Below are 18,212 nucleotides of genomic sequence, written 5' to 3'. Positions count from 1 at the left end.
CAGTCAGTCCATCTGATGGGAGGGATGATGTAGCATCAAGATTTGATACTACTCTATCTGAGCTTCCTCCAGAAGCTAATCCCCCTCTTGCTATCCCTATTGCTCTTGAGCCTGCTTCTCTTCCTCCTGATATTGGTCCCTCTAATCCTGATATTGGTTCTTCTTCTCTTCGGCCAAAATGGTGGGCTAAAACCATAGGTGATCTCCGGGATGATGAGCTCCTTGAAGGTAGAACTTCTAGGCATAAGAACCGACAACAGTCTACAGTCAATTTTGCTCTTATGGCTAACCTTCACAGTACTTTTGAGCCTCAAACATATTCAGAAGCTAAGGGTATATCTGAGTGGGAACAGGCTATGGAAGCAGAATTTCAGAGTCTTCAGAAGAATCACACATGGGCTCTTTCTGATCTTCCCGCAGACAAAAAACCCATAGGCTGCAAATGGGTGTATAAAGTCAAATACAAAGCTGATGGAACCTTAGACAAGTATAAAGCTCGGCTTGTGGCTCGAGGATTTTCACAGCAGGAAGGCATCGACTATGAGGAGACTTTTGCTCCTACAGCCAAGATGAGTACTATCAGGCTTGTGCTTGCCCTAGCAGCTCAGTTCAATTGGAAAGTTCATCAGATGGATGTAAAAAGTGCTTTCCTAAATGGTGATCTCCAAGAAGAAGTCTACATGACGCAGCCTCCAGGATTCAAGGTTGCTGGTCAAGAACAGAAAGTGTGTCGGTTAGTTAAAGCAATCTATGGATTGAAACAAGCTCCTCGGGCTTGGTACATAAAAATTGATCAGTATCTGACAAATCAAGGTTTTCAGAGGAGTCCATCTGATGCAAACCTGTATATCAAGCATACTGATAATGATATCTTGTTTGTAGTTGTCTATGTGGATGATCTTATCATTACTGGCAGCTCTGCACATTTGATCCATGGGATCAAACAAGATCTATGCAGAACTTTTGAGATGACAGACTTGGGACTTCTTCATTACTGTCTGGGGGTTGAAGTGTGGCAGACTGAAAATCAGATCTTTCTTTCTCAGTCCAAGTATGCCAAAAATCTTGTGGAAAGGTTCAGAATGCAGGATTGCAAACCGGCCACGACTCCTATGGAACCAGGGCTCAAACTTTCAGCACAGTCATCCTCTCCTCTTGTGGATGAAACTTTATTCAGGCAATTAGTGGGCAGTCTCATCTATCTTACTGCTACCAGACCTGACATCAGTTTTGCAGTAAGCTACATTTCTCGCTTTATGTCAGCTCCTAAAGCTGATCATTGGATAGCAGCAAAGCGGGTGCTACGATATGTGCGTGGTACTTCTGATTATGGCCTCTTATATACTCACAGCTCCACTTCTATTCTCAGTGGCTACACTGACTCTGACTGGGCCGGTTCGGTTGATGACCGTAAATCTACAGCTGGGTATGTGTTTAGTCTAGGATCTGGAGCTGTTACTTGGACTAGTAAGAAGCAACAGGTTGTGGCTCTCTCCTCAACAGAAGCAGAGTATCGGGGAGCAGTTAAGGCCGCCTGTGAGGCAGTTTGGCTTCGTCGTATGCTTGCAGATATGCATGTTTTTCAGACAGGGCCTACTTCTTTGTTTTGTGATAATCAGGGAGTGCTCAAACTTGCCAAGAATCCTGTCTTTCATGAACGAACAAAGCATGTGGAAACTCACTGCCACTACATTCGACAGTTGGTTGAAGACGGCTCAGTCCAGTTGCACTATGTTCCCACCACAGAGCAGCCCGCCGATATTTTTACCAAGCCTTTTGGTCCTGATAAATTTGTAAAATTTCGCGGGTCTATTGGTGTTGTAAATAGATTGAGCATTAAGGGAGGGTATTAGAATATATCTCTATATCTCTATTTAGTAATGCTCAGTCTTTTAGATGTTTCTATTCTTATTCTTTTAGCAGTTTCTTAGATGAAACTGTTTGTTCGATATTCTACATAGAAACCTGATGTTTCTATTCTTGTAAATATCTTTGTATTATCATTGAGCTGTTTGCTCCATGTGAATTAATTCATTCGACATTCTTTTATTATTTAGGTGAAGCCTATGGGCGAAATACCATGGGACAAATACCATATTTATAAAAGAGGTATGGTAAATAAATAAATACAAAAAATGTATAAAGAGGTATGATAAATAAATAAAAATATATCAAATAAGATTAGAAATCAACATCTAATTATATACCAAGCCTATGGGCCAAATACCATGGTAAATAAAAGAGATATGATAAATAAATAAAAATATAAATAAACCAGAGGTATGGTAAATAAATAAAACCTCTTTTTATATTTACTCCATAAACCTCTTTATACTTACTAACACTCAAAAAAGAGGTTTATTTAGGTGAAGCCTATGGGCCAAATACCATGGGCCAAATTATTATTAATACCATGCAAAAAAACATTATTAACCCTAATATTAATATTAAAAGATTATTATTATTATTATTAAATCTAATATTCATATTAATATATTATAATATTAATATTATTAAATTTAATAACTTTGGATTAATATAATATTAAATTTGTTATATTATAATATATTATAATATATCATGATATATATGGGAGGGAAGAACAAAGACACAGAGTGATAAAAGTGGAGAGGTAGGGGGAGTGACAAGGGAGAAATGGAGATAAACTTAAGGATAGGGGAGAGGAGGAATGAAGAGAGAGAGGGAGATGAGTGTGAGAGGTAGAGCAGGGTAAGAGAGGGAGAGGGAGACACAGAGGGAGAGGAGAGGGAGAGGAGAGAGAGAGAGAGAGAGATGGGGGAAGAGAGAGGAAGGCAAGAGAAAAAGGGAGAGAGAGGAAGGATGAGAGAGAGGACTTGTAAGAGAGGATGAGAGAGGGAAGGAAGAAGAAAGACATAAAGAGTGAGAAGTGGGGAGAGAGGGAGTGTATGTTTAGGGGTGAGATAAGGAGACAAAGAAAGAGAGATAGAGAGAAGGGGGGAGAAGGAGAGAAGGAGGGATATAGTAACATAGTTGGAGAGAGAGAGAGAGAGAGATGGGGGAAGAGAGAGGGAGGTAGGAGAGAAAGGGAGAGAGAGGAAGTACGAGAGAGTGGACTTGAGAGAGAGGAGGAGAGAGGGAGGGAAGAAGAAATACATAGAGTGAGAAGTGGAGAGAGAGAGGGAATGACAAGGGAGAGTTGGAGAGAGAGTGTGTGTGTTTGGGGGAGAGAAGGAGAGAGGAGAGAGGGAAGGATATAGTAACAGAGTTGGAGGGTGAGGAGAGAGAGAGAGAGAGAGAGAGAGAGGATGTGAGAGAGTGGAGAGAGGGAGGTAAAGAGAGATGGAGTTGGAGGGGGAGAGAGGGAGGTAAGAAGAAATAATTATAGAGCTAAAGGTGGAGAGAGAGAGGGGGAGTGATAAGGAAGATGGAGAGAGAGGGAGAGAGGACAACAAGAGGGAAGAGAGATAGAAGCAGGGGAGAGGGAGAGAAGGGGAAGAGAGAGAGAGAGGGGGGGAGAGGAGGAGGGAGGGATAGATAGATATATTGAAGAAAGAGAGTGTATGTTTTGGGGGTGATATAGAGAGACAAAGGGAGATAGAGATATAGATGGAAAGTGAAGAGAGGGAAGAAGAGAGAGATGGAGAGAGAGAGAGGGAGGGACAGAGAGATTGATAGATATGGAGTGAGAGAGTGTGTGTGTTTGGGGGGTTGAGATAGAGAGACAAAGAAGGAGAGATGGAGGGAGATATAGATATAGATGGAGGGGGGAGAGAGGGAAGAAGATTTATTGGACTAGATGCATTGATTTCAGTTTAGATGGTGATTTCTAATCCTATTTCATTGCTTGCACTAGATGCATTGATTTTAGTGTAGATGTTGATTTCTAATGATATTTGATTTCTTGCACTAGATGCATTGATTTCAATGTAGATGATTTCTAATCCTATTTGATTGCTTTCACTAAATGCATTGATTTCAGTGTAGATGGTGATTTCTAATCCTATTTGATTGCTTCCACTAGATGCATTGATTTCAATGTAAATGTTGATTTCTAATAATATTTGATTGCTTGCACTAGATGCATTGATTTCAATGTAGATGATTTCTAATCCTATTTTATTGCTTGCACTAAATGCATTGATTTCAATGTAGATGGTGATTTCTAATCCTATTTGATTGCTTGCACTAGATGCATTGATTTCAGTGTAGATGTTGGTTTATAATCCTATTTGATTACTTGCACTAGATGCATTGATTTCAGTGTAGATATTGGTTTATAAATCTATTTGCTTACTTGCACTAGATGCATTTATTTGAGTGTAAATGTTGATTTCTGTTGAAATTTCTAAGTATTACCCAATAGAAATTTTATCTGTATTCTCTGGTTTATTTCGCCTAATTGTTTAATCACTAACAAGTTATTTAATCACATAAATACTGAAATAAACACAATATAGTCTCAACCATCTACAGATCAGCAACTGAAAGAAATGAACAAACACACAAGTGACACTGTTATTTTTGGAAAATCGTATCCAGAAAAACCCAACTTGGGAAAACTGGTGCAACAGTTCTGAGGTTTATATTATTATGCAATTTTTCCTTGAGTACAACTGGGTCCCAAACTGGCTCACGCGACAGAGAAAAATAACCTCGCAGTAATACCTCTCTATTCGAAAGTAGATATTCACAAAGTCTGCTCCACGAAACCCTCTCTAGCACAATCTGAAGCTAAACGTCAGCCCTCCTGGCCTTTGCGTTAGCCCGAAACCCTCTGCATCAGCCCTCTGAGGCTTTGCGCAACCTCTATGGCCCTCCGCGTCACTCCTGCAGCCTCTGTGTGGATGACGTAGGCCCTTTTGGCCTCTGCGCAGTCTCTTTTGCCTCTGCGTGGCTCCCTATGGCTCTGTGTTTGCCTCTTTGCCTCTGCACTGGTCTTCCGACACTATCTCTGCCTCTCTGCCTCGTACTCACTGCCCCTCGCTGCAATCACTGATTCAATTTCTCTTAACAAACCCTGCTCTAGAAAATCGAATCACTGATCACTCTGGTGTATTCTCCAACTGACCCTCAAGCCTCCTCTTATACTTTTCCTGTTGGTCCTTCAACGACTGAGTTTACATCTCTAATCAATGACTAAGATTAGATTTCGCTTGATCCATGTCATTTAGAACCTTCTAACCCAATTTTATATTAATACCCATTAATATTTTATTTTTCCTAAGTTTAGACTTAAGACTCTGTTGACCACTACGTGTCAACTACCCATAACAATACACCCCCTTTTCTTCGCAAAAGGGATAGCGCTTGATTGACATGTCCGTGCCATTCAACAGTCATCGTCGACCTGATCATGTTATGTTGTAAACCCAGTTTGCATGTATAAATTGTAAATAATCTTAGCAGAGTTGAGTCATGTATATAAATTGCCTAGGTGGACCTAATTTTCTAGTGATAATCTACGTTCCGGATGGTTTTTTGTCTCACCGATCCATGATCAGCTGAGTTTTCCTTCAGCCTAACCCCAAAGCCGGAATGGATTTTGTCATTAGAATCTTAGAGGAATCCTAGTGTGTTGATCTGCTAGATTATATTTGGTCGCAGAACTGGGTGGTCCTTGAGGGTCTATGTCAAATGGGTTCTCCCCCTTGAGATGTAAAGTTATAAAAGTCATGATGTAAAGTGTCTTGAGGATTAGAAAATGTTTTAATCCCCTCATAAGTCTTAAGTCCTAGGTCCTAGGTGATTTTTCCAAAGGCTAAGTTCGAGGATCCATTTAAAAATAAATTAAAAAAATTAAAAACTAAAAAATTGAAAAATTAAAATAATAATAATAATAATAATAAATAATAATAATAAAATAATAAAATAAAGTAAAAACCTAAAAATAATAAAATAATAATATTTTTGAGTAAATAAATGCAGAATTTCAATTTTTTAATGCATTAAAAATTCGACGGATGAGATTAAGAGATATCTTGATCCTCATCGACGGTCGAGATCATTTTGACATGGATCACTCGAACTAGCCGTTGGGAATTTTTCCTTTAAATAGGGTGCTAGGGGTCATTTGAGATCAGATTAGATCTGAGAGTCTGGTGCTAAAGAAAGCTCTCTTGTAGTCATTTTTTGTGCAATAAAGAAAGACTTTGGGGTTAAAAATCTTGCTGGTGTTACTCTTCTGAAAGTGTTGTAAGATGATTTATTTTTCTGCATAATTTTATTTTCAGCTATTGATTTTAGCTTGATGAAGATTGATTCAGGCACAGGTATCTTGTCTGATCTCTGGGGTTTGAATGATAGTTTAGATTTTGAAATATAATGGCAGGTATCTCCATTTGATCTGGATTTCACTATCGTTTTTTCCCTCTATGTTAATGGTTGATTGTAAGCTGTGCAGGAAATTTTAGTTTTCAGATTACCGGGCGTTAGGGGAAGTTCTCGGCTGAACCAGCCAACTCCCGGATTGTGTTTTCTGAAAGAGCCCAGCCAGTTCTTGATCCCAGGCTTATCATTTGATTTTTTTTTTTTTAATGAATGCATGCAGAGTTTTCTGAAGTGTCTCACAATAAAATTAAATTGTGATAATACTACTGTGATTATTGACAAATCTGGCTACTAAAGAGCCTTAGATTTGTAAATACTGTAAATTTTGTAGCTGGTTTTTAGGGTTTTATTTTCAATCCTTGCATATATTTTCTGGGTTTTCGTTTTTCTTTTGCAGATTGCAGGTACAGGGTTTTGAGAAACAGTTTCAGGGCTGTTCCCTCTTCATCATCGTTTCCCTGCCATCAATCTCTTGTCAAAGCTGTGGGAAAACGTCCTGTTGCCATCATATCTGCTGTTTCAGGCCAACTTTCTCATTATCAAACGCATCTTCTTCAGCAGCAGTTTATATTCAACATTCAACACACCTGAAAGCATTACGCCACAACAAACTCGCGTTTTTTTTTGGGTATACGAATGGTAAATTTCGATTTGGCAGGATTTGGCAGGTTGTCCCTTGTTCCACGCTGCTATTTCCAGCTATAAGCCAAACCCTTCCACGCAGCAGCAACTCCCACGCTTCTTCCTGCGTCCGTCCAACCTCAACAATACGCGTGGTTTGAACTTCTCGTCTGCAAAGCTCCCTGTCCGCTGTTGAAAACACACTGCTGCCATTACCTCACGCTCCTCAGCTCCCTTGATTACCTGCGTATTACCTCAAGCAGTCCTCATTGCCGCAGTCTATTTCTGCCTCAGCCACCTGCGTTTTCACTTGTCCATGCAGCTCCCTCCATCAACGTTCACCTGCAAATCGTAGCTCCTGCACACATTACGCACAAACCTGCTAACGATTCCTGCTTTCTACATGGGCCAAGGATCACGTCGGGCAAAAATTTGTATGGTAAGCTGAGGTTATTGACTTTCATTTGCTTGCGTACTGTAAATTTCGTTTTGCATAGGTTGATTTTTTTTTTAATAGATCTAAGTTTTAGTTTAGTTTAGATATGTCATCGTATTTCTTGGTTAGGGATTTGCGTAGGTCTTCTTTTTATTTATTTATTTGATTTAAGTTTTAAGTTTATTTAAAAATAAAAAATAATAAAAGTGACAAATCAATAAAAAATAAAAAATTTAAAAAAAGTTAAAAAGTGCATTTTTTTAGACTTTTGTTTAAAATAAAAAATTTCATAAAAAGCTCCATTTTGTTTTTTTAATAGATTTTAGTTTTAAATTTAGATTCAAGTTTAGTTTTTAGATTTTAGTTTTACTTTTATTTTTTAAATCTTTATAAAAAATATCAAAGTCGATTTTTTTGTTTTAAATTAGACTTTATTTGGATGGTAAGTTTTGTTTCATTTTAAATTTAAAATTTTAAAATCATAAAAAAATAAAAATAAAAATGTTTCTTTTAGTTTAGTTTTATTTAGATTTTTTGATTCAAAGTTTCGTTTAGTCTTTAATTTTCTTTGAAAAATAAAAAAAAAATATTTTTTTTGAAAATTTTTGCCAGTTTGAGTCTTGGCTCAGGAATTTGTTATGTTTTATCTTTTCTGCTAAGGCTAAAATTTTGACGTGGGAATTAATGTTTATCATTTTTAATGCTTAAATGTTCATTCGAAGATTAACTATATGAATGTAATCTCTGGCTAGCATCTTACATGATTGTTTAAAGCACTTTATCTTTCGAAGTTTTAAATTGCTGGAGTATCATTTAAGCATTTTCTCGCATTTGATAAAATTTAATCTTTGTTTGAGTTATTTGATGATAAATGATTGCTCTACATGGTTTACATTTCTGCAACATTTAGTAAGTAATCATTTAAACATTAACTTCATAAGGCACTGGTCTATTAATTTAATAAAATCATTTTAGTGCTGGTTGTCCTTCGTGTCTCCCAACCCAACTGATTCACAGTTGGTCATCCATTTTCCTATAGGGTCTACCCCCCTTAGCCGCGGGAGACAGGCTTAAACGGAGAGATCGGGGATCAGCGTGACAGCCCCCGGTCTGAGCGTTGTCGTGACAATCTGTGCGACAACAGACTCCATTAAAAATATTAATTATTTTAATATCTCCTTAACTGAGTAGAATCTGCCCAAACCATTTTTGGGCCTTGGAGATCTCATGTGCTTTAGCCTCTCCACCAATTTTCATGGCTAGAGCACATCCGATGCTACCCCAAATCAACAATTTCAAATCATATTTGATTGTTTGCATTAGATGCATTGATTTAAGTGTAAATGTTGTTTTCTAATCTTATTTGATTTCTTGCATTAGATGCATTGATTTCTGATTTGATGTAATTGGATGTATGATGGTGCATTAATTTTAAAGTGATTGGATTAATATTATGCATTGATTTCAGTGTAAGCATACAAAATAAAAACAATGTACATTGATTTTTGTGTTGTAGTAATTCAACCTATTAATATTGGAGAGAAAGAGAGACAAGGTATGATGCTTACTACTATATCTCGAGCTAAAGATTTAAATGGTTTAAGGTTTAACTTGTCCTTTTCATATAATTGATATGAAAAGACCACAAAAGTAACAATGGTGACAATAAGAATAATAGAAGAAAATAGTTTGAGATTAATCACAATGAAGACTATTTGTAATTTACGATATTCTTATTATTCACATTTTCTATCATTCAACACTATTACGTTGTCACTTTACATTCAAATTTTTTATTTCATCATTTTTCATAATTAAAGTTATTCACAATATTTATCACTTGACAAACTAAGGTAGCTAAGCAAATTTAAAATTAAAATGACCAGATTAATCTGAGACATATTTAGCATATTTAAAATGATTATATTAATATCAAATGATTTTACATATTTTTGATAAAATTAATCATATGTTGTCACACACGACTGAAACCAGCCTAGATCCATCTTAACTCTGGATCTATCAAGCACTGAGAGGGATCAAATCCAGTGTTGCACACATCGCGATAAAATCGCGATTAAATCGTAAAATCGCGATTTTTTAATTTCGCCGATTCAAAGCGCGATTTTTATCGAAAAAATCGCCCCTTTTTTTTATAGCGATTTTTATCGAAAAAATCGCGATTTTTTCACTTAAAATCGTGAGGGCGCGCGGCAGCGGGGTTTTATATGGGAAAAACGATTTTTTTTTAATTCATTTAGCAGTCCGCCGCGGAGGAGAAGGAGAAGAAGTGAGGGAGAGGGTTGCCGTCGGTTGTGGGAGCGAATCGAAGCGATTTTAGGAGGAATCCAAGCCAAGATCGCCAATTTGTCCATAAACCAGGTATGTAGATTAATTTTTTTTTGTTTTGGTTCCATAAAAACTTTGTTTTTCATTGTTTTTAAAGAATTTTTGGAAATTTTTCATTGATTTGGGATGGGTTATTTGTTATGACTATGAGAACCAATTTTTGATTTTTATTTTCTCATTTTCTTTAAACATTGTTTATTTTTTTTGATTTTTCATTGTTTTTTGGCATTTGGTTGGGTAACTTGGGTTTAGAAATTAGGATTTTGGAAATAATTAGCTTGTAATTTTGCAAATGCTAAATTGTAATTTGTATTTACTATTATCATTTATGTAATCCTAAATTCCTATTTCCTAATCCTTATTTTTCCATAGGTTTGCAAATTCAAAATTCAAAAACAAACATGCCAAGGAAATTGGATCCTTTCTGGGAATATGGTGACCCTAAAACTCCGAATGATAGACAAAACTTGTATTGCAAGTTGTGTGGAAAGGAAATATTCGGGGGGGTGTACAGGTTGAAGTTCCACCTTGCACAAATCCCTGGACGTGATGTGGGGCCCTGTCTAAAGACAAATGCTGAAATTATCCAAAAAGCCATGAGAGCATTGGGAGAATTAGAGCACACTAGAGACGCCAAAGAAGAACTCAAAAGGCAACTAAAAAGGTCAGTTGAAGGAAGTGGGCCAAGTGGCACAGGTTCTACTGCAGCGTCAGTCAATCTGGTAGCTGCATCATCATATTTTGTTCCTCGAACCACACCTGGTTCACAACCAACTATTGGTTCAATGCTAAAAAGAACTGAAAAAGAAAAAGCTGACAAGTTGATGACAAAATTTCTCCTCTGGAGTGATATTCCTTTCAGCATTATAAGGAATAATCCATTTTTCCAACCTACTCTTGATGCTATTGCCAGTGTTGGCCCGGGGTACAAACTCCCTTCTCTTCATGATTTCAGAGGCCGGCTTCTTCAAGATGAAAAGCGTGACTGCACCCAAAGATTGGAGGATTTTAGGGCATCATGGGCACAAACAGGATGCACTGTTATTTCAGATGGTTGGACTGACCAAAAGGGGAGAACCCTTATAAACTTCTTGGTTAGTTGTCCCTTGGGGACTATGTTTATCAAATCTGTTGATGCAACTCATCAAATCAAAGATGCAAAAACTTTATGTGATTTGCTGGATGTGTTTATTTTGGAGGTGGGTGCAGAAAATGTTGTCCAAGTCATAACGGACAATGCTGCAAATTATGTTGCTGCTGGTAGAATGCTTATGGACAGGCATCCTACTTTATTTTGGACACCTTGTGCTGCCCATTGTATTGATTTGATGTTAGAGGACATTGGGAAAATTCCCTTTGTCAAAGAGGTTGTTGACTCATCAAAAAGCATCACAAAATTTATTTACAATCACACATCTGTGCTTAGCTTGATGAGAAAATGCACCAACAACAAAGAGTTGGTGCGCCCCGCCATTACACGGTTTGCGACGAGTTTCATATCTCTTCAATCCCTCTTGAATTCTATGTGGGATTTGAAGAGAATGTTTCTTTCAGAGGAGTGGCGTGCTTCGTCAATGAGCCGCAAACCAGAAGGAGAGGCCGTCTGCAGACTAGTTTCATACCAGGAGGACTTCTGGGCGGGAGTGCAGGAGGTGTGCACTGTTACAGAACCTTTGGTAAAGGTTCTTCGGTTGGTTGATGGTGAGAAGCCCGCAATGGGCTATTTGTATGAAGCCATGGATAGGGCCAAAGAAGCCATTCGGTCCTACTATGATGACAAGGGAGATGATGGGTTCCAGAGACAACTCCTTCTATGGAACGTCATTGATGAGCGATGGAACAACACACTCCATCGTCCCATTCATGCTGCTGGCCTTTTCCTGAACCCTGCATTTTCTTATGCATGTGGGTTTAATTTTGATGTTGAGGTCGTGGAAGGATTATTAACCTGTGTCCAGAAGATGGTGAGAACTTCAGAAGAACGTATGGAGGTCTCTAGACAAATTGAGCAATATAAGTTGTCAGCTGGCACATTTGGCTTTGAGATGGCTGTCATTGATAGGACGGTTAAAATGCCAGGTATTTTTTAGTTTGTAGTATGTACTTTGTAACTTTGTTTCAAATTTCATTGTTTCTTCAAATTCCATTTTTTTCTTATGTTTATTTAAAATTTTCTTTGTAATTTTGTTGTAGACGCATGGTGGAAGATGTATGGTGGCAGAGTACCCCTTTTGCAAAATCTTGCCGTGCGGATCCTCAGCCAAACATGCAGCTCCTCGGGATGTGAGCGCAATTGGAGTGTATTTGAAAAAATACACAACAAGAAGCGCAATAGGTTAACACTTAAACATTTAAAATATTGCAAATTTCCAAATAAATTTTTGAATTCATTAAAGTTTTAAACAATATTTTTTTTATAATATTAATTATTAATTTATTATTTCATGAACTTTGTACAGGTTGGAGTCCCATAGACTTAATGACATGGTCTATGTCTACTACAATCTTCGATTGTGGGTGAAACAACTAGAGAAGACACCTGATACGGAAGCCATCTCATTGGATGGGATTGACACCACTGCTGAATGGAGGGTTGAGACCGAGAGGCCTCTCATGGATCCCACTGAGGATTGGTTAGTGCAGGATGAGGGGGAGGAGGAGGAGGAGGAGGAGGAGCAGGAGCAGGAGCAGGAGCAGTTGGAGGAGCAGGAGGAGGAGGTGACACCGCCTACCCGGGCTACCCGGGCTACCACTACCACCAGTAGAGGACGTGGTCTCCGTCCACCTCAGCCTCCTGTAGCTGCTACTACTAGTTCTTCAGCTTCTAGAGCACGTCAGACTCCACTGCCATTTCCACCACCACAGGCACCAGCTTCTACATCTAGAGGGAAAGAGAAAGTTGTGCCATTTTCTCGCAAGAGGGGCAGAGGAAATCAATAGGATTAGACTTTCATTTTATTGTATATGACATTATGACATGATGAGATACATTATCATATTTTTTGTTGATATTTTGAGGCTGAGTTGGACTTGGGACTCAGGACTTACTATTCAGGACATGATTCAATGTTATGTGTGATTTTAGCGCTAGAAATGATATTAAACATCTTATATATTAGTTTTTTTATCATATTTATGTGTCAATGTATTTATTTTATGTTGTAGATGGTTTAGATATTAAAAAAATTGAAAAAAATTGAAAAAAAATGAATATTTTTGTGCCAAACGATTTTTTCCCGCTTTTTTCCGATTTTTTCCCGATTTTAACGATTTTTTCCGCTTTTTTCCCGGCGCCGATTAAATCCCGATCGCGATGTGTGCAACACTGATCAAATCTCTCGAGTGCAAACCTTTCCTCAAATTTTGCACTCAAAAAAGAGATTTGCACCTCGAGAGATTTGATCCCTCTCGACGCTTTATAGATCTAGAGTTAAGATGGATCTAGGCTGGTTTGTACAATAGTACAAAGTACAAAACTTTTACAATATTTACAATTCTTTATACGATAACTTGTTCAATGACCTGTACCTCTGCCTTTGATGTTGATTTGAAGCCAAATATGAAACAAATGTATCTGATCTTCTGCAACACTGAGAGATGCCAAACTTTTGCACTGTCCCACAACAATTTTCCCTCAATGATGAAATCTATTTAATATGCTCTGCGTTTGATGATATGTCTACCCTATCCTTGATGATAAGGCTGCACTGTACTAAAGACAGTCCTGTAGGTCTCACTCCTTACTTCTTGAATCTGTTGCAGATTACCTTCTTTGATAACGATGATGAAACTCTGCTCTTGTCTTACCAGGCTGCCAATTTAGGTGTAGCTATCACTGCTTTGATGCCCTTGATCTTGTTGTCACTGTTATGAATATTTGCACCTGCAATGGAGGATATACCCAAGCGAATCCTAATTTCTAAAATGAAAGAAAATGACCCTAACTGTATGCAATATAATTATGAAAAGAAAACAATAAAGAAGCAAACCCTCCAAAGTTTCAACAGTCAATCAAAATTCTGAATATAAGCCCTAGATCTACTTGTAACTACACTTATGCCTAAATGAATTTCAAATGCAAATGAGAATAGACTTACCTATGGATGCACCTTCATATAATCTCTTCTACATGCACTATTAAACACAAGATAAGTCCAAATTAAATGTTACCTTGACTGGAATCAAAGCACGATGTATATAGTTATGAAATTCCATAGATGCGAGCCTCAAAAGTATGATCAACCCGAGAAACTGGGTTGGAGTTTGCAATTGGACCGAACCAAGGAGATTACATATGACTGAAGCTTCAGGACGGAGCATAAAGGGATACATAGTGACAAGATATGCTGAGTTTTATGTCTGCATTTCGTTCCTTAATCACAGATCTTAATTTGTTAACTTTGCAGCTCTTGGAAGTGAGTAGTCTGTGAAAATTTCTAAATAGTAATCTTACTGCAGTGATTAATATTATTTCTTCTACTTATTATCTCAGAAATAAGTTATTCACAATGTTCTTATAGAAAATATTGAAATATATTCTACTGCAGCCTTCACAATTAAAATATTGGAGAAAGTAAATGCAAGGAAAAACACTGGCACAAATACAATCACAATGACAGTTATTTTTGGACAATCGTCCCTGGAAAAACCCAATGTGGGAAAACCGGTGCAGCAGATGAGGGTTTCTTTATTATTCTTCAGCAAAATCTCATGTACAAATTACAACCAACAAAACAGGAGTGAGAAAATTTACAGACACTTCCTGACAAATTTCTGATCTAGGTGAAGTACCCCTCTTTCCTCTTAATCCTTCTGCGTCCCTTTGCGTCAATTTTCCCACACTGGCCCAACGTCTAGCTGCCCACGCAGTCTCTGCGTCAACCTACCTTTGCGTTGCCTCTTTCTGCGTTAACTTGTTCCTACTCCGTGTCTTGCTGTCTTGCACTCTCTAAGGATGTTGATGGTCTCTCTCCCTTTCTCACTTGCAACTCTCCCTTTGATTCGATTTTCTCTTGCCGAACTTCGACCAGTGAGAAAATCGATCTTACTCGTGTAACTGAGTATCTGCCTCTGATGTGTTCTCCAAGTGCCCATCAAGTCTCCTCTTATAATCCTCTCGTTGATCAATCAACGACCTAGATTAGACTCTAAGCAATGGCTAGGATCATATTGACTTGATCTCCACCTTCTTTTAGAAGTTTCACACACAGTTTAGATTAATACCCATTAATTATTTTAATTTCCTAAGTTTAGACACAGGGTCCCATTAAAAATAATTAATTATTTTAATAAAACTGTTTTTGGGTGGAATTTCCCAAAATGATTTCTGGGTATTGGAGAATGCATTTGTCTAAGCCTCCCTGCAAAGTTTGAGACTTAGAGCACGTTCGATGCTACCAGAAATCAACATAGTCTTCCACAAAAAATGCTTCAAAAAGGACTAGATATGAACTCGCTCTTCCTTAAGTATGGACCTGTAAGAGAAATATTTCAACGAACCTTCAGACCCAAACATAAATTGACCAAACTATGTTCTATATTTTCAACAGAACTTGGCTCTTCTTGAACTCAGACCCTGCACCTAAAGACCTGCAATAGATTGAATCTTTAAACTCTCAAAAACCAATAACCAAACCCTATTTTTAAAAGTGTTGTGTTTGTAGCCCAAGGGTAGCTGAAATAATTTCAGAGCTAGCCTTTTATTCAATATTCATTGAAGTGCATATTATGATAAGAGGCATAGGCCTCTTTTTATAAACTAAGATTTAATTGGAAGGGGCTCCATAGGTGACCATTAGAGATTAGAGAAGGCTTCGATAGGAATTAAAACATTAAAATCTTTAATTTATTTGTGTCGTGTGTGCTAAGTAAGGGAGGCTGTGAGCCTTATGGAAGAGATATTAGTCTTTAGGATAGGAGAGATACTTCTTATGAGGTAAAAATAATTTAATATGCTTCCTAAGATAATGCTCCCACTAAACTTGATCAATTACCGTTAATAACCCTTAAATTAATTAAGTAATGACCATTTACTAATGAATGTGTGTGCCATGACACAACCCTATGGGGTTTTAGCCCACAGATGGGGGTCTCCAACTTTAAATGTGAATAACTCTCAAACTGTGAAGAACTACGTGGCGTGCCACATACCACCGGAAAGATCTTCCCGATGAGAATTCAACTAGAATGATTTGGACACGAAAATCCCGAATTTCCATGCCATATTTATTGATGAATATTGGGGTAGCTCCTGGTGCTACTTGGGTTGACATAAATAACAACCACCTATCAACACAACATTCAACATCTCATTAATCATGGAAACATGGAACTACTAAGTCTAATGAAGGTTATCATATGAAGCAATTATATCCAAAGAACCAATATAGAGTGGATTTACAATTTGAATTTTGAGTCTTAGAGAATGACAATGTGAATATAAAACTTATGAAATTTGATGAAACATAGTGATAACTCTCAGACTCTACTCTAGAAGGAAAAGTCCTATCCTCAAATAGGAGAACCTAGAGGAACAATAGGAAAGCTACCCACTGTTACCTTGGTAGCCTTGCCCCATGCTTAAAACTAATGAAAGAAGACAATACCCCAACCTTTTGGGGAATTCCTATGGTGTATCTAGCCTAACCAGTTGTAGTAGTGCGAGTTATTCAGGGTAAATTGACTTTAGATAATTGATCAAGTTTATTTATTCTTAATGATAAAAGGAGAGTGCAAGCATGTGAATAGTTTGTCAATTTACCAATTGTCAACAAGCCCTAAAGGATATCAGATGAATATGCTCATTTAAGGTTATGCTTGTAAAAGTAAATTGCAATTGAGAGATAAGTTTTACTCTATAGCAATGTTGCAGATATCGTGATAATATCGTAATTATCATGATATTATCGCCAAACAACCCCTTGTTGATATTATCATCATAAATTATCGTGATAATTTCCTTGTTTTGACTTTATTGCAATAATTTAATTTATGGCAATAATTTAGGTAATTATTGTGATAATTTGGAAATTATCGCCCTATCCCTATTAATTTCAACTTTTTACCATTTTTTTCTTTTAACCCTAATTTTTTAAAAGTGAGTTAGGGAATTGAGCTGTGAGGATACTCTGCCTATTTCCATCAAGCAAACAAGGAGAAATCTATTGTTTTCATTTCCCAAGATTCATCTCATGAGATACATACCCTAGTAGTTAATGGTAATATTAAATTCTTAAGATAAAAGCGACATTTTCCTTTATCTTTCATTTTCATCATTTTACTTAAATTTGTAACATTACCATTAATTGACTTAGGATGTTTGAGAGTGGTTCCGCCACATTGGATTTCATATGGAGAAAGTAGAATTTTAGATTGCACTCAAAATCCCACAGACTTACTTTTGAGGATGTCAGGATTGGCGGAATTGCAACGTTTCTACTGGACTCTATGAAGTATGAGGGTATGGAACTAACATTTAATCAAGATCACCAAGCCCTCTATGTACCTGGATGTTGGTGGCATTGATTGTTGAGCTCCTCCTTTGTGATCTTAGTAAAAATGTACATTTCACTCAAGCAAAATCATTGATTAGGATGTTAAGCCTTTTCTATCTTATTTTAATGCTTAGTGGGTTATCTTGATGAGTAGGATCCCAATATAGGCAATGATTTTTATGTTATGTAGCTATTTGTTGCAGCATGATTTCTTTGGATTTAAGAGGCCATTTAGAGCCTCTCAGTCTCTTTTTATCTATTTTGATTCAGAGATGGATTACACTCGGTGATATTTTGGTTATATGCACCCTTCCTATACACTTGAGAATGTTTGCATTTTTGTGTATAATAATTTGGATTCATATGGATGCACATTAGGTTCTTTTCAAAATTTGAATATTTTATGTATTTTTTCGTTGATCAATCCTTTGGTCGAGTTTTGATAACGCTGAGGATGATATGACCACTTTCCAACAAGCAAACAAGAGGAAATCCATTGTTTTCATTGCCATGATTCATCTCATGAAATACATTTATCTTTGTTTTGATATAATTTTGCATCATTCTATTAGATCTTATGACTTACGCCAAATATCATATTTCAATATCTATATCTGATTTATCACCTGACATCTTATACATCTTATATATCAATTTTATTTTCATATTTATGTAGCAATGTGTTTGTTTGACGTTGATGTTGTTTTATAAGCTAAAAAATGATTTTTATTTTTTATTTTATAAGTTTCCTGATAATTTCTGATATTTTCCCCAATATTGCCAACAATTTAAATTTTGGATCCCTGGCGATAAATTGCCAACAACAATAAATGTAACATTGATCTATAGACCATACAGTGCAAGTGCTCAACTGCTCCATGATATCTAAAATGTATCCAATGCATTGAGTGTTGTTCTAGTTATGCAATAAGAAATCATGAAAATGACGCTGCTGTTGTGAAGAAATATTTCCAGAACTATGGATTAGATTTAAAACTATAACA

At 37.0% G+C, this 18,212-nt stretch overlaps 2 protein-coding genes across 5 annotated transcripts in view; both read left to right on the top strand.

Annotated features, from left to right (window-relative positions):
• Positions 1 to 18,212, top strand: part of LOC149198465 (uncharacterized) — a 233,429-nt gene that overhangs the window by 189,056 nt on the left and 26,161 nt on the right. The gene's annotated exons all lie outside the window — the stretch shown is intronic.
• On the top strand, positions 11,383 to 12,373 carry LOC149198466 (uncharacterized). The gene is made up of 2 exons (XM_089399284.1): positions 11,383 to 12,050; positions 12,175 to 12,373. Exon 1 carries the CDS (start codon positions 11,431 to 11,433, stop codon positions 11,803 to 11,805), a length of 375 nt encoding a protein of 124 aa, XP_089255410.1. The 5' UTR covers positions 11,383 to 11,430; the 3' UTR covers positions 11,806 to 12,050; positions 12,175 to 12,373.

Source organism: Pinus tabuliformis, chromosome 2_1 (assembly GCF_031772625.1).
Source record: "Pinus tabuliformis cultivar Carrire ecotype Pingquan chromosome 2_1, CPIR1, whole genome shotgun sequence".
NCBI lineage: Eukaryota > Viridiplantae > Streptophyta > Pinopsida > Pinales > Pinaceae > Pinus > Pinus tabuliformis.
Note: the sequence above shows the minus strand (reverse complement) of the source record. Positions and strands in the feature narration are given on the sequence as shown.

Coding starts and splice junctions, on each gene's coding strand:
- LOC149198466 (XM_089399284.1), top strand. CDS start 11,431: ATGGGCTATTTGTATGAAGCCATGGATAGGGCCAAAGAAGCCATTCGG.